General features: G+C 40.3%; 1 protein-coding gene and 1 long non-coding RNA gene across 5 annotated transcripts; one reads left to right on the top strand and one right to left on the bottom strand.

Moving 5' to 3' along the window:
• Positions 1–1,879: 1,879 nt before the first annotated feature.
• LOC119265429 lies at positions 1,880–3,956 on the bottom strand. The gene is made up of 2 exons (XR_005131642.1): positions 3,840–3,956; positions 1,880–2,546 (listed from the first exon to the last, which is right to left on the bottom strand). It is a non-coding gene; the product is annotated as an uncharacterized LOC119265429 (long non-coding RNA).
• Positions 3,290–22,184, top strand: pacs1a (phosphofurin acidic cluster sorting protein 1a). Of its 4 annotated transcripts, none has more exons than XM_037546117.1 (24): positions 3,290–4,092; positions 6,482–6,569; positions 7,223–7,312; positions 7,760–7,885; positions 8,153–8,297; positions 8,743–8,834; positions 9,345–9,428; positions 10,065–10,121; positions 10,369–10,529; positions 11,772–11,865; positions 12,140–12,226; positions 12,398–12,510; positions 13,861–13,993; positions 14,630–14,734; positions 15,681–15,787; positions 16,307–16,461; positions 16,586–16,696; positions 16,799–16,913; positions 17,241–17,283; positions 17,384–17,426; positions 17,553–17,697; positions 18,169–18,392; positions 18,632–18,751; positions 20,946–22,184. In XM_037546117.1, exons 1-24 carry the CDS (start codon positions 3,941–3,943, stop codon positions 21,062–21,064), a joined length of 2,709 nt encoding a protein of 902 aa, XP_037402014.1. In that variant the 5' UTR covers positions 3,290–3,940; the 3' UTR covers positions 21,065–22,184. The 4 variants fall into 4 exon arrangements, with proteins under 4 accessions (XP_037402014.1, XP_037402012.1, XP_037402015.1 ...); XM_037546115.1 differs by having other exon boundaries at positions 10,062–10,121; XM_037546118.1 differs by having other exon boundaries at positions 3,291–4,092; positions 12,143–12,226.
• Positions 22,185–22,804: the final 620 nt, after the last annotated feature.

Raw genomic sequence — 22,804 nt, 5'->3', positions numbered from 1 at the left:
CAATAACTACATTTCTGTTTTTTCAGGATGGTGTGGTCCTACCATGTCCCTCCTTGGGACACTTGCATGGCCATGTCTGCCAAGCTTCTCTGAGGCAGCTCAAGGCAGTAGCGTGTTGCAACTACATTATATGGACAAATGCATTGTAACTCACCCAACCATGCCTTTATGGACCTTGCTTTGTGCAATGGGACAGAAAATGGACTTTTCCAAACTGTTCCCACAATGTTGGAAGCATATAAATGTCCAAAATGTCATGGTATGCTGAAGCTTCAAGATTTCCCTTTAAATTAAGGGGCTTAGGCTAACCCCTGAAAAAGAACCCCATAGCATTATCCCTCCTCCACCAAACCAACTACAGTTGGCACAGTGCAGTCAGGCAGGTAACATTCTCCTGGCATTCGCCAAGCACAGACATCTGACTGTCAGATAAAGAAGTGTGATTCATCACTAAACAAAACATGTTTCCATTGCTCCAGGGTCCAGTGGTGGTGTGCTTTACATCACTCCATCTGACGTTTGGCATTGTGCTTGGTGATGTAAGGCTTACATGCAGCTGCTAGGCCATGGAAAACCATACCATGAAGCTCCTGGCACACAGTTTTTGTGCTGATGTTTTGTGCTGATGCAGGCACATTGAGTCAGCAGAGTGTTGGTGACTTTTATGCACTTTGCACCTAAGCACTCACCAACTCTGCTGTGTAACTTCATGCGATCTTCCATTTCGTGGCTAAGGTATTGTAGTTCCTAATTGCTTATACGTTTTAATAATACAACTCACAGTGGATTGTGAAATATCTAGGAGGGAAGAAATTTCGCAAACTGACTTATTGCAATGGTGGTACCCTATCACTGTAACATACTCAAATTCAGTGAGGTCTTTACTTTCCATTCTTTCGCAAATGCTGGTAAATACAGATTGCATGGCTATGTGCTTGGTTTTATGGGACTCAATCTCTCTCTCTCTCTCTCTCTCTCTATATATATATATATACATACATACACACATCTATATATAGATGTAATTCAAAATGTAAGGAGGAAAAAAACTAAAATTTGTGTTCTTTTTTTTGTCTTGTAATTTAGTAAAAATTTCACAATCTCAACAACCCTCAAATCTGTGAAAATAATGCTCATAGCATTATCACTGGATTGTTTCAGATTTTCTCCACCAGGAAGCAGCAGTGAGTTGCAGCAGTGAACTGCAGCAGTGTGACTGTCACCTGACAGCATTGTTACATATGACCTACATCTCACAGATCTATCAGGATAAACAGGAGGTTTCAAGAAGTGGATGGGAGAGAGAGAGAGAGAGAGAGAGAGAGAGAGAGAGAGAGAGAGAGAGAGAGAGAGAGAGAGAGAAATAGCACTTAATCCTCTTGTACTAACTAATTTCCACAGATGGTCCTTGACACTACACTTCATACATGAAAGGTGACATAGGTACCTGGACAGGTGCAACAGGAGTGTTTACATCAGTGACTCTTGGTGTCAGGTTACTATGTCCCACTGTCATCAGGGTCAAAAGGAAGTGGGATTGGAACAAAGTGAAACAAACAGCACATAGCTGAGTCACTTCTCACCCCGGGGCACTGTACACTTCCACAGGCACTCTGCTAATATTTCCCCACCTGTTACTGAATGGGTCTACGTGCACATGTTGCATTTCTACAGTGGAGCACACAGCTCTTGCTAATACTCGCTAATACTGCTCCAAAAATACTCAAGCATGTTTCATCGAATAGAACAGATATGTACTTAAGCTGTCAAGATGGTTCATTAGACTGTTGTGCTGCTGAGGATGTGAGTGTCTCCCTGTAAATCACTGAACAGGAAAGATAATTAAAGGGTGCATATCATGGAAAACTGAATATTCTTCTTTTATGAAGTAAGCATTTTTATGGTTTCCAATTGATTCACTCACCAGTCAATAACGTTCATATACTAACATATAATAACTGTTTTTACAATGTCACGAAATACATATTTTATATAGATCAACCTATTCAGCCTACAGCAGTTTAGCCCCACCCATTCAATACAATACAAGGCAGCCAATCAGAACATATATATCAGTCTTAGAGTCATAATAACAGAAACAGCATATTTTACTGTAATTAATAAAGAGAGGTTGGAAAATGGGCATTTAAAAATGAATTATGACCATTATGTTTTTGGCACATAACAACACACAAAAAGTCAAAAGTGTCCCTAAGGGAGAGAAAAATTCATGGACAATGTCGGATTTGGGTTCTTTAATGTGACTGAGGGTCTGTTGAGGGTCCTATGGTTCACCCAGGGGCAATTACCCTTTAATCCTGACTTCAGGAAGCAAGCCTGACAGATTGTTTGATGTAGAACCTGAGAAATGCACGCTGGTCCTTTATAAGTGTGAAGGGGAAACTTCACTGAGCTGTAATCCCCAATGAGCAGAAGGTTGCAGGACATGATGTCATATCCCCCCATTTCCTCCTGATCCAGTCTGTGAGCAAGAGATAAATGCGTGGGTGGAAAGAGCATTTTAGATGCAGTTGCCACAACCACAGCTGGGAAGAGAGAGAGAGAGAGAGTGAGACAGAGAGAGAGAGAGAGACAGACAGAGAGAGAGGGACAGGGAGAGAGAAAGAGAGAGAGAGAGAAGGACAGAGAGAGAGACAGAGAGAGAGTGAGACAGAGAGAGAGACAAAGAGAGAGATAGAGAGAGAGGGACAGAGAGAGAGAGATAGAGGGACAGCGAGAGAGAGACAGAGAGAGAGAGGGACAGAGAGAGAGTGAGACAGAGAGAGAGTGAGACAGAGAGACAGAGAGAGAGAGAGAGAGACAGACAGAGAGACACAAAGACAGAGGGAGAGAGACAGAGAGAGAAAGACAGACAGAGAGAGAAAGAGAGAGACAGAGAGAGAGAGAGAAAGAGAGAGACAGACAGAGAGAGACACAAAGACAGAGACAGAGAGAGAGAGAAAGACAGAGAGAGAGAAAGAGAGACAGAGAGAGAGAGAGACACAAAGACAGAGAGAGACAGAGAAAGAGAGACAGAGAGACAGAGAGAGAGAGAGAGAGAGAGAGAGAGAGAGAGAGAGAGAGAGACACAGAGACAGAGAGAGATTAATTTAGAATGTAACCCCTGCAAAATACATGGGTTCTTGATTACTTAATGATAAACCCTGTATTGGTTTCTTATTCGCCCGCTTTTTATTCCAACTTTCCTTCCCACTTTAAATACTTCAATGCAGCAGTGACATTCTGGCGTCTGTGGCGGGAAACCCAACGTACCTGCTGCACCACTGAAGGTGGAACCGAAAACTCGAATAAGAGAACAACTTCGATGAAACGACAGCTGCGATTAACTGCAGTAGGCTAATGCATAGCATAACAAACACGTGTATCTTACAGTTAGGTTGTCTTTTTTTCTAAATAACTTAGGATATTAATAATTCATAGGCCAGCGTCGTCCATTACATCCTCCAAAACACCGTCCATTACTAATACATCGCTTTATCTTGGGCGCCAGCCCGAACCGCAGCCCGTTACAGGGAACGTTCCGGGAAGCGTCGTGCTCTGCATAAGAAAAAATGCGGGGCAAACAAACGCGCACGCGCGCCTGCTCGCAGCCAAAGGGTTCGCGCGCCTTCCCCGCGAGGCACTGCTTTTCTGTGGTGCAGTGAAAAGACCGGCTTTCGCTTCGTGCTGGTGAATAAAAACGCTTTAAACTTGCCAGAGAGCGCAGGTGATCAGCCGGAATGTGTCGCAGCGCTGCTTTGACAAAAACACCGCCATACAGTGAAGTATGAAGCAAGGCGTGAAGGAGGAGTAGGAGGAGGCGGCACCGCGACACTCACACTGAGTTATCCTGAAGATGCGCTCAGCCGAGGGCGAAGCTTGACTCGGACCACTTCTGCTAGCGCTTCGTGTTTTCGTAACGTTCCTCAACGGCAACAGCATGTCGGAGCGCGGGGGGCTCCAGCGGACGGGTCTCCCGTCCCCCCACCTGCAGCACTCCAGGTCGGTCACCATTTCTTCGAGTCGCCCTGTTCAGATGAACCTGTTCGCGACGTGGGAGATCGACCGCTCCTCTCCCAGCTGTGTGCCCAGGTATGGCCGCTCTCGCGCTCGTGTTGGTGGAGGACGAGGCGTGCAGTTCACAGCATTTCAGCGACGCTTAGCACTCAGTGTTAGCGCGTCAGACCTCGCCTCAGGAATCATGAAGTGAAGTAACGAGTCATTCTCAAACCTCGTCATGAGGCTTAGCAGAAAAGTTCTAGACTTAAGAGGGTCTGGTGGGTTGTTTACAGTTTTAGATGAACTTCCTCTTGTCACCAGTGTCACCTGCACCGTGTAACTTAGTGGAGGTGTGGGGTTTTTGTTGGATAAACACATTTGCTGCTTCGGGCGTTCATGCGTGGTTATTCCACCAGGTTGGATTCCGTTTCTAGATAACATGAGCCAAAAGTCAGGATTGTCCAGTATTAGGAGAGGTAAGGGAGTAGGAGCATTACTGCTGGACAAACCTCAGATTTTGTCTTTTTCCCCAGAGCTACAAATTGTGTGAGGATACAGTGTCATTTTGGCTCTGAGGAACTTCAGTTTTAAAGAAAGAAAACTATTTCCCCTGTTTTGTGAAAATACAGAGTTTGATGGTTTTTCTAAACACTATAATCTGTACAGTCCACATATGGAAACTAAGCTGCAAAACCAGCTCGTTTTGCTTTAGTTTCTGTGACTGTCAGAAAACAACGTATTTACTTTTTACCTACAGTAGTTCACCTACACCTGTTCAAGCAGAAGCTATAAGTGTTTAAGTTCAAACAGCTTTTTGGGTAAGTCGCAATGCAAGGAAACCAATCAGAATAGACGCAATTTACATACATAAGTCTTAAAGGCACAGTACAAAAAAAACAACCTATTCAATTCTAAGGGATAAAAAAAGTATGTAAGGTCATTTAAAATGATTTAAGGGAAAATAAAATGCAGGCAAAACATAATAAATGGGGCCGTTTTAAGTGTTTCACTTACAGTTTTGCCTAACCAAGTGTCCTGTCCATCTTATTGAGCAGTGTGCATGACTTCACATCAGTGTTTGCTTTTATGGACTCCATGTTCTCTGTTTAATTTTGGACATGAGAATGGAGGAATGGGAGCATAAAGCACTGTATGGGAGGACAGAGTGCTGTAGGGCACTTGAAAAAGTAAAAGCCTGTAGGGGTGTGTAGAGGAGAGAGGTTGGAGAATTGGTGAAGTATGTTTAATCCTGTTGCTCTTATTCACTGTGCTTCATGGTACATTATTCTTTTCATTTTTACAACAAACCAGGACCTGACAGGACCGTTTTGCTATGGTGTGTTAGTATTCTTGAGAAAAAAAAATGTCCTCGTTCAAAGGCTTTTATCTTTCAGCAGTAATGTAACATCTAAAATAGTGTACATTCATGTACTTGAAGTTGTTATATCATAGACACCTACATAAAACATGGCAAAGGTCAGTTTTATGCTTCTGTACTTTTGGACAGGGTGAAATTTCCTCTCCTAACCTCATTACCAGCCTGTAGCCTGCTCTCACAGGCCTGCTGGCTCTAGAGTTACACCCTAATGGAGAGGGACAGTCTTGTAAGTGAATTAAACCTGTAATCCAGGAGAGGAAGCTGTGTGTGGCTCACTTTGAGGAGACGGCCTGGCCAGGTCTGCTGAACAGCATCTGTCCTCCTCATCTGTGTATACATATATAGAACCCGTTATCTGCTCTTTGCATTATGTAAGCATTTGTTAACAGTTGTATCAATAGAAATGTGATAAAATACATGAAATAAAATACATGAATGTGTACATGTAGATGTTATCTAGATACTTACTTATTTGTGCATTACAAGCATGTGCATATGTATTTAATACTTGTTCTGTGATGTAAGCCTCTGCTTGACAGTGCCTTTTTGACATATTTATATAAGCAGTTATCACAATAATCAGTCACTCTTTCTAAATAGAGTCTCTAACTAAATAGAGAGTGAGTGCCCTTAGTCTTATAAAGGCTTTAAGAACACTCTCGTCCAGGCATGACACACTTATTTATCACCTGAGGGCAGGATACAGCGATATTCTTGGCTTTCAGAAGCATCTCGCATGAACCTTATTAGAAGTTGCTGATGAAATTGTACTTTTTTTTCAAAGTCTTCTTAGCCTTAGTTTTGAATTGCCTTCTGAAAATGCAGTCCACAGTCACATTGCTTGCCTGAAAAATTCTTTGATGGCATTGATTGCAAAGCTCATGTTGCGCTGAACAAAAGGTTAAAACTGTTTCCAGCAATTTTGTTGTTGAAATGTCAATTCAGATAGCTTTATAGAAGATGCAGACAAAATGTCAAGTCTGCAGAGTCTACCGAATATTCATTCGGCTGCCATAGCAACATGTTCTCAGAACAACTTCTGCAACAACCCCCCCATCTATCTCTTTCTCCTGCCCTTCTTCCCTCTCTCTGTCTGCTCCACAGACTCCTCAGTTTGACTCTTAAGAAGCTTGTGATGTTGAAGGAACTTGATCGAGACCTGACATCAGTAGTTATTGCTGTTAAACTTCAGGTAAACTACAGAAGTACAAACAGTTTTTTAGCTATGTGATATACTTTTTTTCCATTTTTATAGATAACAGTAGGGCTACACAATGAATCATATTTTTCTTGTCATCTCAACCTGATTATCCATAAGAAACACATCATGAAGGGCTGCAGTAAAGCTAAAAATAATAGCACCATTCAAATGATCTCATCTCCAGAAAGCACCAGAGTAAAACCCTTCATGCTGTAGACTTGTGCGTACAAGTGGCTGAATTAGAGTTGAACTACAGAGAAGCAGGTAGCTTCAAAGTGACAGCATGCAGACATCCAGACAGTGGTTAACTTTAAATAAAGATAAAAATCTAGGATAGATTTTATTTAATTATTTGTCCCCCTTTGTCCTGCCCAAGGCAACAGTGTGACATACAGTGTCAAAACCACATAAGCCAGTCATTTGACATGTTTTGATGGAAGTGTGTAATGGTTTAACTATGTGATTTTCACGATGGTAGTTGGTGGCTGTAAGTTTACATTAGCCATGTAGCTCCAATCCAAAACTAGAAAAGGTAACTTCAGATACAAAACAGTCTTGACTGATCAAGCACATTTGGGAAAAGGGAAACTCTGTAACTGTTTAATTTAAGACTCCAACTCATTTCTGAATGTGCAACCTTACAGGGATCTAAACGTATTCTGCGCTCAAATGAAATCTTGCTGCCATCTCCTGGACTCACAGAGACCGATCTGCAGCTCACTTTCTCCCTGCAGGTTTGTCCTTGTTTATGTGTATGTGTGAGTGGTTAGATTGTCCTAGTATGTCAGCATTCAGATAAGTACTGACAATGTGTCATTGTCATAAATATCAATATATCTAACACTAACATTATTCTCATGAAAGATTTTACATGAATATTGTGGTGTTCACATCTCCCATTTAGTTTTTAGCTTTCACTTTTGAAAGTGGTGCATGAGTATCGCTAAAAGATTATGATCACTGTAAATTATACGTGCATTCAGTTTCTGTGGTTTTCAGATGAAGAACTTTTACAGCATTACATTTGTTGTGTGTTGTGTTTGTCTTAAAACACATAGTGAAATGGTTGGACAAGCTGTCAGTCAACCTTATTCTACAACCTTATTCTTGTTCATTTACAGTATTAATTTATATCTAAATAAGATAATCTAATCTGTTACATCTTTCCTTTATTCCAAAAGTATCCTCACTTTTTGAAGAGAGATGCCAACAGGCTACAAATCATGCTCCAGCGAAGGAAGAGGTACAAGAACCGCACAATCTTGGGTTACAAGACACTAGCACTGGGCCTGATTAACATGGCAGAGGTGAGACTTTTCACAATCCATAACAAAACTGTCATAAAACTAAGAGTAAATATGCTGGTACATACAAATTTTATTTACTACCCTGTTGTCATAAATATACCATGTTAATAGTGAATAGAAATAGTCTAAATTGTTATATAGGTCTGTATAAGCAAATGTATACATTGCAAAATGTAGTACATTCATCACAAAACAACACACAACCCCAATGACAGTGCTCTTTTATATTAAACTCTTTTTATGCCCTTCTGACTTCACATCCAAAAGGTGATGCAGCACCCTACCGAAGGTGCTCAGGTGCTTGGTTTGCACACTACAGTGAAGGACATGGCTGTGACTGTAGCTGAGATCAGGGTCTACTCTTTATCCAGTCAACCTATAGACCCAGAAGGGCCAAAGGCCAAACTGTCAGGTGAGAAGCTTTCAGAGTAGTCAGAGTAAATGAATACAAAGAAGCTATAATGACATTTTTTCAGTAAGCCTAAGTAATGAAGTGCTGATCAGTATATTCAAAATGTGGCCTTAAATAGCTATTTAACACGTGTTATCATTCTTTAGCAGATGTTTATTTAACAGATCTCTGTTGCTTTGTACTAGTTGCTTCTCTTATCTGATGGGTTTTGCTGTGTGATCTCTTTTTCTCTTTATCTCTCTCTCTCTCTCTCTCTCTCTCTCTCTCTCTCTCTCTCTCTCTCTCTCTTTCTCTCTTTCTCTCTTTCTCTCTTTCTCTCTCTCTCTTTCTCTCTTTCTCTCTCTCTCTCTATCTCTCTCTCTCTCTCGCTCTCTCTCTCTCTCTCTCTCTCTCTCTCTCTCTCTCTCTCTCTCTCTCTCTCTCTCTCTCTCATCCTTCTACATAGATCGCTCCCCTGATATTGATAACTACTCTGAGGAGGAGGAAGAGAGCTACTCATCTGAGCAGGATGGCAGTGATGACCCCCTCCATGGACAGGTTAGAAGCAAGAGGGGAGAAGTGGTGGGACTTTGTGCATAGTATAATATATATATTATAGTAGTGATGCACGGTGACATTGGAATCTGCAGATTATTGTATGAAATAAAATAATCTGTTTTGGACAGATGTTTAGATATTTCAAATCAATATTTGATGCAAAATTAATTCTATTATGCGAGAGCAGAATGCTTAGGTGATGCTGGGCTTCTGTGTCCTCAAATAAGTGTTACATTCCTCTGTAATTGTGATGCGGGTGGATATAGTTTTCGTTTCAGCTTTTTAAAATTGTATTTATTTTTTTATGTTTATGTATTGTCATCTCTATCTGTATATTTGTACATCTGTATGCTTTGACAAACATTTTTGGGCAAAAATCAGATATTTGTATTGGCTCAATTCCTGTATCAGCGCATCTCTAGTTAAAAGGATATCATATATTCAGATTTAAATTGTACAGAATGTGAAGGGAAAAGTTGAAAGAACTCTGTTTTTATTACTGTTTGGCAGTACCTATATGATGATGAGGATGAAGTAAGAAAGAAGAAACCTCGTCATAAGCTCACCTCTGCTTCCTCCATTACCAGAGCTAATGTAAGTTATTGGAGCAGACCACTGCTTATGTCTTTTTATCCTGATATATGATCATCTTAACCATCCCTGATGCTAACCTCAATCAAGACAAACAACAGCAAATCTTGTTCCCAGTCAGTGCAATAGGGTCTGACACAGCTTGTAAAACATGCCCCAGAGCTCCAGTCTAGTGTTTGCTTCTCTACTGAAGTGTTCTGGTTTTCCATCTTGACTCTAATCCCAGAGAGCAGGCATGTATGTGTGCATGCTGGCCTGAGGTCACTGATGGCCTTTTGACACAGCTGCCTCAGTCATAGCTTCAATCCTTTGGAATGTACTGAAATGTAAGGGGGCCAATATGTGCTGAATATGTCGAGGTGTGAGCCTGGTATCTCTCTTCAGATGCTCCGATTTATCAGCTTTGCTGATTTGTTTAGCTGCATAGTGTGTCTGCTAGCTCCTGTGCCAGTTTGCTAAGCGCTTCTGCCTGTTGTGACTGTTTTTTCCTCCCCCTCCTCTGCTCACTGCTATTTTTTGCTACATGCTGTTGTACAGGCTCATATGGCACTAATTTATGTGGATTTGCTCTTGGTGGTTCTTCTGACTTGCCACTTCTGGTAAGTCTGTGGTTAAACAGTTGTGTTTTGTATTCAGCAGCCCAACATCAAGCAAAAATTTGTGGCACTACTGAAAAGGTTCAAGGTTTCTGATGAGGTAAACCTGCATGTATCTCACACTGTTTTTTTTGTCTCTGTTTTTGTGTCTCCGTTTCCCTTTTTATCTTCCACCCACCCTGACTTTTAGCTGTTCTCTTTGCTATAATTGTTCCCTTTTGCTTTAACGTGTAGAAGCAATTTCCACATCTTCATCTGATTGGTGTAGCACACTTCACTTACAGCCTCTCAGTCACTTCTGTTCTTGAGTTTTCTTAGTAATGTTTGACTCACAGTGCTGCATGCAGGTGGCATTTGGCCTGGATCACGTGTCTCAGGAACAGATCCGTGATGTGGAGGAGGACCTGGATGAGCTGTATGACAGTCTGGAGATGTATAACCCCAGCGACAGTGGACCAGACATGGAAGAGACAGAGAGCATCCTCAGCACACCCAAGCCCAAACTCCCGTAACACAAACATTTACATGTATTTATATATGTTCCCACAATCAGGTGTCTGATTCCTTAAGCTTAGTAATTATAGTGTGCTCTAGACTCTGGGGTGGTCATTCAGAGCACATGAGAAATGCGGAGAATGCAGGAATACTTTTACCCAAGTTGTTTTCTTTTTGTGGGAATAGTTTAAAGAAGATTTGTGCTTATTTTTAGTGTTCATAATTTGATTTTTGGGGTCTGCCAAGAATAGATTGACATGCTTCAGTCTTTCAAAAATATATTATTTTTCTCATACTGTACATCTCTAATCACCCTTTGTCTGAATCGCTCTGTTAGAGCTCCTGTGTCTTTAAGCACCCTGTCCTGATGAGCCCATTGTGCTCTGATTTGTCAGCTCATTCACTTTGTTCTGATTGGTCAACCGCCAAAACGGTTGAAAGCTGTAGCAGCATCCTGCTACAATTTCTGCCCCTGTCTTACAGTCTGCAGATAGACCCTTCTCTCCTGAGCAACTGTTAACACCGTTGTAGCTGTTCTTAAAGTGGTGTTAGTTCTGCTATCTGAACCTAAAACACTGAGCATGCTCTTCCTGCTCTTCCTTCAGCAGTTGCTGAACGCTGCATGAGGACGAGCCAGGCTTGCTGGTTGGCGAGCAGTGAGGATTGTGTTACAAGATAGCGTCATTTTGCACAAAAAGAAAAGGGCTGGAATTTCCAACAATGCATTTCAGGCAGCTGAGAAAAGTAGTTTCTTTGAGAGAGTTACTCTGTCTGGCATTTACTTTGGGCTTTGTAACTTTGCGGACTGTTTACGTGGATAAAAAGCTATGTACAGGAAAGGGAAAAATGGAAAAGCAAAAGATTTCCTTTTCAGAATAGAGGAATTACATTAATATAAAAAGATACATGAAATTAATGGGGCATAATTGCAAGCCTAGATGCTTCCCAGATAACAACCCAAACAGATGTCAAACCAATGACCAGGCTTAAAATAATCAAGTTGTAACCAGAGGACCGCAAAGTCTTTAGCATTAAAGATCCTGTCCGAGTGTAGCACTATGCATGTCTATGCTTAGCTGACAAAACACAACCCATGACAAAGGACAGCAGAAGTAAACATCTTAATGAAAGTACAATATCATATTTGTTAAACAATGTGCTTGCAATGAGAAGAGTAACCTAGATTTATTTTCCCTCTACATCTGACTTTACCTTTTCTCTCTCTTTTATTGTATTTGTGTGCTTGTGTGTCCAGACCGTTCTTCGAGGGCTTGTCTCAGTCCAGCTCTCAGACGGAGTTTGGCAGTTTGAACAGCAGATGTAGTCTGGTCAAAGACACACTAAGTCCTGTGAGTTTCACATTCAGAAAGCGTGACAGCAAGTCTCACCATCATTGAAAATTATTTTGATATTTTGGATCTGCACCATGTACTTACTCCAGCTTAACTTTAGAAGCAAGAAGTCTCAAGCATATGCAAATAACTGCAGCAACACTTTATTGATTTGAGCAGCCTCCCTGGCTTTCTGATTGCTGTGAACAGCTGTGACTGGCAGGGGCAGGTAGGGACAATACACTGTAACTCAATTTCCTCTCTCTATGTCTTTTTCTTTCTGTCTCTCCAGCAGCAGGGGGAACACATTGTATCTGGAAAAATACAGCGCTCCAATAGTGCACACCTGGATGATGCCTTCTCTGAGACAGAGACACTGGTGGGTACCTCAATACAGCTTACTCTTTCTCTTGTTGTGCTTTGTATTTTTCATCTCTCATATCCACTTTCTCTGTCTCTTCTAGTCTATTTGAGGTATCTGTGTGTAATGGATCTGTCTTTGCTCCCATGTGTTGTGTAGCTGGTAGGTAATATGTAGTTCATATTGTAGGAGCTGAATGAGGTGGAGGTTGTGGGGGAGGGAACCCCCAGTATCACTGTGTCTGTAGCAGAAAGACCGCGGACCCCACAGAGGAGCAGCAGCCAGAATATGCCCTCCCCGAGGTTAATAAAACAGATTTATTCTTTAAAATACCGCTTGCTACTAAATAAATAGTTTGGTGAACAATTACATTTACACAGTTTTATCAATTAAAATATTTGGTGTCTAATATTTGATTCTTTAGTTTTGCACTAGAGCTATGATGCTAATGTTGCTAACAAGTAATGGAAGCTTACACCCCACCAGTTAGCATCATGTAAAATGTGTGCCTAAGTCATTACATACACTATATGTTCAAAAAAACAGACAAACCTAATAGGTGAATTCAGATACTTTAAGGTGCACCCATTGCTAACACAGGCATTCAAATGCAGACATACAGCTTTTATAATTTCTATAGAAATCAATTGCCAAGCTTCAGGGGGATATAAAGCCCTCTAGTATTGGGCTGTGGAGCAGGGGAACTGCATCCTCTGGAGTGCATGATCAGATACCTTTGGGATGAGTTGGCGTGGCATTTGTAATCCAGAACTAATCATCCAACATCATTACTAATGCTCAGCAATGCTCAAACATCCAGTGTAAAGCCTTCCCAGAAAATTAAAGGCTGCTGCTGCTACAAAGGGACAACAAACTTCCTACACACACCCACACACATAATTTCAGATGAAGCAGTTGTCTACAGACTTTGGGATGTATACTGTATTTGTCCTGCCTTTTGAGAAATTGTTAATTAATCTCAAATAGACTATGTTTTATGAAATGGTAAACTGTATCGGTATACTTAAATACATTTTCATGATACATATAGTGACATTTTATCACACAAAATGCTCTAGTAGTGCCAGATTTAAAAACTTCAAAAACTAGGGTACAGTGATATTTATCCAAAATTTCACACACACTGTACTGCATAAATTCCAATTAAACTGGACTGTCTATGCTCTCTTTTTTTAATGAAACATCCAGAAACATCCAGATACCCAGAAAAGCATATTGTTTATCACAATAAAATGACTATGATAGCTATAATCATATTGTCCCTCTCTACTGTATGGCGTACTGTTATCAATAGATATCGTTGAAAATGTCAGTGACATAGCTGAATACTGTAGTAGCAATCTTGAAACATGAATTTTGTCCGCACCTTTCTCTATTTTTATTGAAAAACCAAAACACTGATGTTAACCTAAAAAACTGTATGAAAATTTAGGTATGCCTTTTGCACATGTTAATTGGTGCATTGGTTGCGTTAGCCCCGTAGCTCAAGTGCAAAACCTTCAATGCTAAACGTGTCAGTGTTTAGAGTAAATTTTTCACCAAACTAGTTTGGTAAACTGTATTAATCCCAATGACCTCAAACTGAGCTACACTTAAGGAGCAGTCTGTTTACTACTGTAACTTGTTCTCAGGCTGGATGGTGGCCACACGCCGAAGCACAAGCGAGGGACTCCCATGAGAGAAAGGCAGCTGTCCAAACCTCCTAGTGAGCGTACCAACAGCTCAGACAGTGAGCGCTCCCCTGAGCTCAGCCTAACTCCACAGGTGAGTCCACCTCCCTCACTTGTTCTGCTCCTCACCCCTCATACTGAGGGGCTGCAGCTGCCCTACAGCAAGCATGCATGTATGTATTCATAGTGGTGAGTCATTGAGGCCATGTATTAGAGTGCTGGAAGCCTCAGGTGGGTGTGCTAGGAGCGGAGCAGTGATGGAGAGAGTGGAGGAGAGTGGGCGCTAATTCTGCTTATGTAACAGCATGCTGGCTCTGGAATGAGTCAATATCTGGCTAATATTGCAACTGTTTCACAGAAGTATCAAAGTGTCTCTCTACCACATAGCAGCCATTAGGGTGAAGTGCATTGTTTTTAATCTGCTCTGCGGTGGCATGCCCAATACGTGTACAACAGATGAACAATCAAAGAGACATAAATAGTAATGCTTTTGAGTCATTCAGTAACTGTGTGTGCAACATCAGATGTTGTTTATAAAGTGCTTTTGTGTTTTGAATATATAAAATGCTTTACAATGACCTACAATTGAAGGTTCCAGCATGTCTAGTTTATGAGTTAGTATCATAGTCATCGCTTGTGTGTTAGTAGCTATCAGCACTGAGTGTACATTTTCTAGACACCAGAGGAACTAAGCCTTTCTTTTGCATGTTGGTTGTGTGATTGTGTGTAGATGCCGAGGAAGATAGTGTATGACCAGCTGAACCAGATCCTTGTGTCTGACACCACCCTGCCTGACAACCTCATCCTCATTAATGGCAGTGACTGGCAAGGACAGGTAGTGAAAAAAAAGTTTTCTGTGCACCTCTTTATATTAGTGCCCCCTTATTTGAGACAGAAGGCATGCGATTCTGCAGGTGGTTAAGATTTACTGCTCGATTCTGCGTTTTCATCGTGCAAAGAACCCCGCTATTCGAATAAACAAGCCATTCTGCATATTTTCACTGTCGCCTGTTTGCCAATTCAGGTATAGACGTCTCTGATGGACAGGACTGCATAAAGCAATTATGTAAAGTCACATATAGCAGATTCTTTTTAATTGATAATAACAAGGTCTGTAGAGCACTGTTCTCACTATTTATTACCAGACTTACTTGAGAAAACAAATAAGCAAAAACCTAATTTTAATACGAATTACAAGCTTTAAACTTTGCTCTTGCTCTTGATTTTGTAAATGTGTCTGGTCTTTAAGCCTAAACAAGCTTAAATAGTCGAACGTGTGATATCTGTGCTGTGCTCTATGGTAGCCTTGGAACTGTTGGAACTCTCCACCAACATTATTAAGTTGGAAAAAATGAGTAAAATATGTGTCCTTAGAACATAAAGCACTATTCTTGCTTATTGAGATTGGTTGTTAAAAACAATGTGATGCTTTTCTCAATATTATAGCTTTTAAGCTGTATTTCTCCACATTTGCCTCATGCCTCATATTTTCTTTAAAGCTGCATTTCAAATACAACTGAGGTGTGCTGATTTGTTCAGAAAACCAGTTGCTGGTAGGTTGTCTAAACACATCCAAATTCAATTAGGTTTCCAAAAAAAAACAACAACACTGAAATGGGAAAAGAAAACAAATCTGTTTTGGGCAGTACAGACTGATCTCTGAATGTAGCTGTGCTGACAGTTTATCCCCCTGTAGAGAAATGTTTTGTGTGTATGTGTATATGTGTGTGTGTGTGTGTGTGTGTGTGTGTGTGTGTGTGTGTGTGTGTGTGTGTGTGTAGTACGTGACGGAGCTCCTGCAGGCACAGAAGCAGCCGGTGGTGTGTACCTGCTCAGGATCAGAGATTCAGGCTGTGCTCTCAGCTCTGCTCACTCGGATTCAGAAATTGTGAGTGGCGCGACCCTGGAGGATGCAGCACCGTGCAGTAGGAGTTTAACAGGATTGAAGATTAGCTGGGAGCAGAATCTTAAGAAACATTTTTGAAGAGCATTCACATACTTCATGGTGGTGACTGCTGTAGATTGCACTATGTGTGCATATTAGGGCAGTGTAGCCTCCTAACATATTAAAATTGCTTGGCATATGCATTCATCCTAATTGCAGCTAATTTGTTTTCAAGGCCTGCCATATTTTAATAAAATTACAAAAATTATATGGATTTATTTAATGTTGTAAGATAGTGCAGTAATTTTACTTTGGCTGAAAAATGAGTGCTTTATTAAATGTTATTTTAATCAAATGTAACATTCTACATCTATGCAATTGAAACTCCATATTAATATCAATATGTGACCATGCACTGATGCATTTTAATACCACTAACCACATCACAGAAATATTATTCTAAGACCTCTTATATTAGTCTTAGTCAGCTATCCTCTTCTTCTCCTATCTACTTTGTTCCAGCTGTAACTGTAACTCGGTCATGCCCAGACCAGTGAAGGTGGTGGCTGTAGGAGGGCAGAGCTATTTGGGAGCCATCTTGCGCTTCTTTGTCTCTCAGCTGGCCAACAAGACATCTGACTGGCTGTGCCACATGAAGTTTCTGGTGGTTCCACTTGGTAAGGAGTATCTCATGGTGTACAGTACAGCTGACATTTTTTAACTGGGTAATTCTTTATATTGTGTCAACTGGACAGTCACATGAGCTGCATAGTGAATCTAAATTTTGGTGTCTGTATGCAGGTTCTCACCCTGTGGCTAAGTACCTGGGCTCCCTGGACAATCGCTACAGTTCAGTTTTCCTGGACGGTTCATGGCGGGAATTCTTCAGTCGGACAGAGCCCCCTCAGCCTGGTACATATTGGCTTCTAAGGGCTTTTGTTAGGCTGGTGTTGAACTACAGTTAGTTTTCTTTATTTGGTCTATAACTCTAAATGTGGTTGTGTACGTGTCCAGGCTTGTCATCTGCAGATGTGGATGTGGCCAGTCGTATCTGTCAATATATCAATGGGGCCTCAGTCACTCACCAGCTGCCTGTCGCTGAGGCCATGCTGACATGCAAGCAAAGAGTGTGAGTATGACAGCAGAGCTGATTCAGTAGTGGAGGTGGGAAATATGGGGGGGGGGGGCGGAATAAAGCACAAACTATAAGGTATTTTAATGATACCCAGTGTTTAACAGTGTTTGTTAAGTTGGAATAGCTACAATGCACTAGCAAAAGAGTAATGCCATGTTTCAAAATGCTATGCAAAATCTGATTTTTGTCAATGCACATTGCTTACTGCAGTGAACTGTTTGGGGTCAGTGCTCAAAATGTGTATTTACTTGTCGTCACAGTTTATAGAGACTGCTTATGTTTTTATGAGCTGTATATTTTTCTCATTTATTTCTGTTCCAGGCAAGATGATGATTCCTGCCAAAGTTTTGTCCCTTTTGTGGGTGTAAGTGAATCTTCAGCACTAATATAGTAACACTGTTGATGATCTGATGTCATTCATGTCAGACTTTCATCATATTCTTTACTTGTTTTATGTTGAACAGGTAGTTAAAGTTGGTTTGATTGAGCCCAGCTCTGGATCTACAGGTATCCAGTGCTTTTTGGTTGCGTATGTGGCAACTGTCTTTTTCCTTTAAACTATGGTAATATCATTGAATTAAAGTGTTGCCACATTTTACTGAAATGTATAACTCTGTAATCTCTCTCCTAAAGGTGGAGACTGTGAAGAGGGAGTGGCTTTAAGTCTAATAGTTCCCTCAACATCACCACCTGCTCATGCACTTTCTACAGGGATGATGAAAGATGCTGTCACTCCACCCCCTTCACCATCCCTTAGTGGTGGATTAGCTGTTCTTGGGTAGGCATGATGTCAGTGTTTCATAGTTTCGTGCATTTGGCTGGAAATGGCCTACTGTTCTGTAGCACATTTTCCCACACTGCACAGTCCTGATGCTGGCACATAATGTCATGTATTTATTTTATTCAGCCTTTTTACAGTCTTTAACAAGCTAGTGAAATTAAAAATATGGTTTACATACAATGAAAATATGAAGTATAGGAGGTGAATAAAACTTTCCTTCTTGCTGACTACTAGGTCTTGCATTGTTTATTAAGTGCAGGGAGTACATGTGTGGCATGCACTCTGTGATTGGGCCCCACCTTTTTGAAGGCTCTTGCAGCTATCATCGGGGCCCGGGGGATGGGCGCATGCCACAATATGATTCCAAACCAGTTCTCTTTGAAAATGCAGAATAAGGATTCATTTTGTTGTTGTAATTCTGGCTTGTGGCAGTGATGGCTAAGCAAAATTTTCATTCCTTTTGGCCAGGAGTCCCAGCATGTCTCATGGAGTAGATGCTATAGGGCTGCAGGTGGATTACTGGGTGGCTGAAAAGCGCAAAGATGGTGAGAGGAGGGACACCAAGAACACTCTAAAATGCGCTTTCAGGTCTCTACAGGTCAGTAGGCTCCCCAACTCAGCCCAAGGAGAGGTCCAGCCCAACTCCTGCACCATGGCTATGACTGTGGTCACCAAGGAGAAGAACAAGAAAGGTGAGCATAGAATCCAGCTTGTAAAAGTTGTATTGCACAGCATTCTAGTGCTATTAATGGGAATTGGTGACATCATCTTTAGAATTAATTTACAATACATTTTCAGCTTTGGCAATTTAGACAGAGTGTTTGTGACGTTTCCTATTGACTTTATTTAGCCTGCAAAACATTGTTTGCCTGAGGCAGCCCATAAGCACTAATAAAGACTGCATTCATACATCCCATTTGTCTGTTGCCAGTCCCTACTATCTTTCTGGGGAAGAAGCCAAGGGAGAGAGACATTGAGTCAAAGAGCCAGGTGATTGAGGGCATCACAAGACTCATCTGCTCTGCTAAACAACAGCAAACAAGCCTACGGGGTAACAAGCAACCACCATGCACTCTTTAGCTTGAATTAATGTAATTATTTCACATTCAATTTTCCTGACATGACATGCATTTATATAAACATGTAAGGGGAGAATTTCATACCAGATCTTAATGCAATCATAACAGTGCAAAGACATGAAAAGTGACATTGTTTTTATTGGTATCATGCAAAAACATGACAACATGACAATTCATTATAATGTTCTTATGTTGCATCATGTCTTCACTGAATTTCTTTTAATACCAAATTCATGTCAGAAGCATGTGAGGAAAATTATGCCACAATGAAATGTAATCACTTTCCAATCACAGCCCCCTCCCAAACTGTGGCTAATTGGACAGAGGTTAACGCCAGTCCCAGTTCTGATCTTGGATCAGTGTTCATGTGAGCTTTAGAGACCCAATTACCCTGAGTTTGGCAGAGGGCTTTGCTTGGAATGTTATATTTCACTGTGGCATGATTTCCCTACACTTTCCAATGGAAATTTAATAAAAACTGTATGATCATATGAAGAAATGCAGTGATGTGCTACTAGCATTTTACTAGTGTTTAGCCACATAGTACTGCACAGTGAAGTGCAATGTAGGTGTGCAGGATGTTTTTCATTATTTATTACGTTCATATTGAATTTTTAAAAATCAAATCCTCGCTAATAGTTTTCAGTGAAGAGATCAAGTAAAGGTTTTGCTTTTCAGTTTGGCACATTTTTTGTGCATAACTAGTAGAGATGAAATGGTATGAAAATTTAATATGACAGTTATAGTCTCCGAAAAAGTCGCAGTTAACAGTATCGAGGTGGTATTTTGAAAATGTGATAAAATGTTCAAAAAATACTGATACATAAACTTTTTATATTTTATAATATGAATATTTATAGTTTTATATTAAATAATCACAAATTAGCAGCACTTTGCATAAGACCTCTTGACTTATAGCATAAACATTAAAATAACAGCCTAGATCTACTCTATCCATTGAATTGATTTACTCTACATCTACTCTGTCCATTGAATTGAATTAATATACAGTAGTGCTATGCTATGTGGTTTGTAGAATACATTACTTTTTCAGGCTACAAAAATGAAGTGCTTGTAAGTGTTTTTAAATGCAAAAGCTAAGCTACCTGGTCTTGCATTCTAATGCATGGCTCCAGTGGCTTAAGTGAGTACACTAAAGATGCGCCATAAATTAAGTGCAAGAGGAAGAGTCAAGCCTGCTTGTGCATGTTATTTTTTTAAAATTCTTGGTATAATATATTCTAATTTGTAGGTGGTTTCAGAATATTTTGATAATGCTGAAGAGGGCCAATTAAACAGCAGTGTTTTCCAATGTTCATTTCCCCTGTCAGCAAAGTAGGCTAACTGACCCAAGAGTAAGAGTTCTGTATACTGTACTTAAGATAAATAGAAATAATGCTGTCATATCATAGTTATGTAGGAAACTTCATACAGAAGAAGGAAATTAATTGGTCTAAATAGTGTTCTGTTTCAAGAATATGCAAATACAAACGTGCACAGACCACATTCTTAATGAGCTTTCAACTAGCTTTGAGGCTGAGACAACGAAAGTGCGGAGTATGAGAGTATGTAACACTAAAAGCTTCAGTTTACTGATTGATAAGCTATTGGCAAGTTAGACAAACCATTTTCCCCCATTCCAAATTCTCCACATCATGCTTTGAGCTAAAAGTCAACTCAACTTGCATTCACTATAAAGTTGTTGGAGGTGGTGATGAAGAGGACTCAAAACACTTTGTGTTGCCCCCTTTTTCAGCGATTTTGTTTCTACATATTCTGCAGACAAGACCCCTCTGTACTCTTATAAAACCAAATACCATTACACTTCAGACTTAGTCCTCTTAGAGCGATAAAAAATATCCAGAGCGCTATCTTTTTCTGCGAGACTGTTGCTAACTTTAGTTGATGCTTTATAGCATTTAACATGAGTTTTTGAAAGCACAGTAATCAACCACACTTTTAATGATATAATTTTGAAATGGTAATACATCAGGAATTTTACCATGGTTTACCTTAAGATGCTTTTAGACATGGCACAGAATTACTCCAAACATGCAGCCAGTGGATTAAATTTAAATTTTCAACTTTAGCATAACATCTAGGCTGATGTCGTGTCATCTGGCACTAAATACATTAAGCTTGTTCACTTTTGTGCTTTCATTTCAGTATCTGTGGATGGAATGGAGTGGAATGACGTTAAGTTTTTCCAGCTGGCGTCTCAGTGGCCTACTCATGTGAAGTATCTCCCAGTGGGTCTGTTTGGCTACAGTAAAATGGCCCCCTAGTGGTTTCAGCTGTAAAAACATGAGAGCTGACACAATAACTGGAAAGTATGGAGGGCTAGTTTTTTCTTGGTGAAGGTGAGACACCGGTAGATGATTACTTGAAGGCTCTGTTGAAGGAAAGAGCATATGGGGATTGCCTTTGTAATACACAATCCTTTTGCGCTTAAAGACAGACGTGTGATATAGATTAGACACGTAATCTTGTGTACCGTTACATTCTGCTGTGCAGTTAATAATGCAATAATATCCAAATATTGTATTTCTGTGGAATAATTCAGTTGATGTACTGTTCACTTGTTCAGTGACTGTGCTGTGCAGTTGTGGTTATTTTATATCAAAATTTAGTTGAATATAAATATATCTACAATGTACAATATAATTTTGCAATATCATGGATATCATGAACATCTGAGGCTTAAACCTCTTAAATATTTTGTAAAAATAAAGGCCTACAAAATATTTTATGACAAAGTAGTATATATTGAAAATATGCCAAAAAGTATTTTACTTTCACTGTAAAAGCTGTTTAATAGATTGTCTTTTCCTTATTTTGTGGGCTCACTGATTGTGGTGGGCGTGTGTGTGCACCCGCATGTGCGTGTGGATGAGATGTTGAAGGTGTACAATGTACATTCATCATGCGTTCTGTTTGCACGATTGGTTTTGGCTGCTATTGACAACAGTTCTTCCATTCTTCTGTGGTCTATATACTAAGTATTGCTGTTCTTTATACAGTAAAACTAGCTGTAATTTCCACTTCTTAGGTGTTTAAGTGTAATTGTAAAATGCCATCAGTCTCTACCTCCCTACCACATTACAAAGAGTGATGATCCAAGATTGACAGTTCATGTTGGCTGAAATCAACACAATGCCTACAAAAACTCATTACATTCCAAGTGTCCTAACAAGTTTTTTTTTTTTCCCCCAGACAAAAAATGTGTAACATACCATTATTGCCTTCAACGTATTCATTATTGTATGCAAACTGGTGTTTTTGCATGCTGAAGTATTGTAATATTCTGGTATCGCAATTGATATAAAGTTTTTATTGTCACTTTTAGACATGTGTTATGTGCACTGGAGACAATAAATGTATCCTTATCATACTTTTGGTGCTACATTATGCATAAGATTGTTTTTCTTTTTAATGGTGTCTGATTGTAATTGTTAAACATGCATCCATAATTTACAGCCATTTGAGACATATTTGATTTGGTAGTGTATTGCTGCACAGGGCTGAGTAAGCATTTTGGGATTCTTAACCACCCAAGTAAATGTGAAAGTAATTAATACTTTATTTTAATCTAGAAAACAATCAACAAATGCAAAGGTAAACATGCAATAATAGTTAACTATAATGGCAAGGGAATCTAAAGGGCTCCAATGTTTTTCTTGTATTTTGTTTTTTTATCCCTGAAGTCGTTTTCACATATTGTGCCTTTATGTACCAAAACAATTTCCATCCATCCCCATCCATCCATTTTCTAAGCCGCTTCTCCGTCAGGGTCGCGGGGGGATGCTGGAGCCTATCCCAGCAGTCTTCGGGCGAAAGGCAGGATACACCCTGGACAGGTCGCCAGTCCATCGCAGGGCAGACAGACAGACACAGACAGTCACTCACACACTCACACCAGGGGCAATTTAGCATGTCCAATTGGCCTGACAGCATGTCTTTGGACTGTGGGAGGAAACCGGGGAACCAATTTCCCAACCTCTCTATATCCTGTTTAAAATGAAATG

This window comes from Pygocentrus nattereri, chromosome 16, assembly GCF_015220715.1.
Source record: "Pygocentrus nattereri isolate fPygNat1 chromosome 16, fPygNat1.pri, whole genome shotgun sequence".
Lineage (NCBI taxonomy): Eukaryota > Metazoa > Chordata > Actinopteri > Characiformes > Serrasalmidae > Pygocentrus > Pygocentrus nattereri.
Note: the sequence above shows the minus strand (reverse complement) of the source record. Positions and strands in the feature narration are given on the sequence as shown.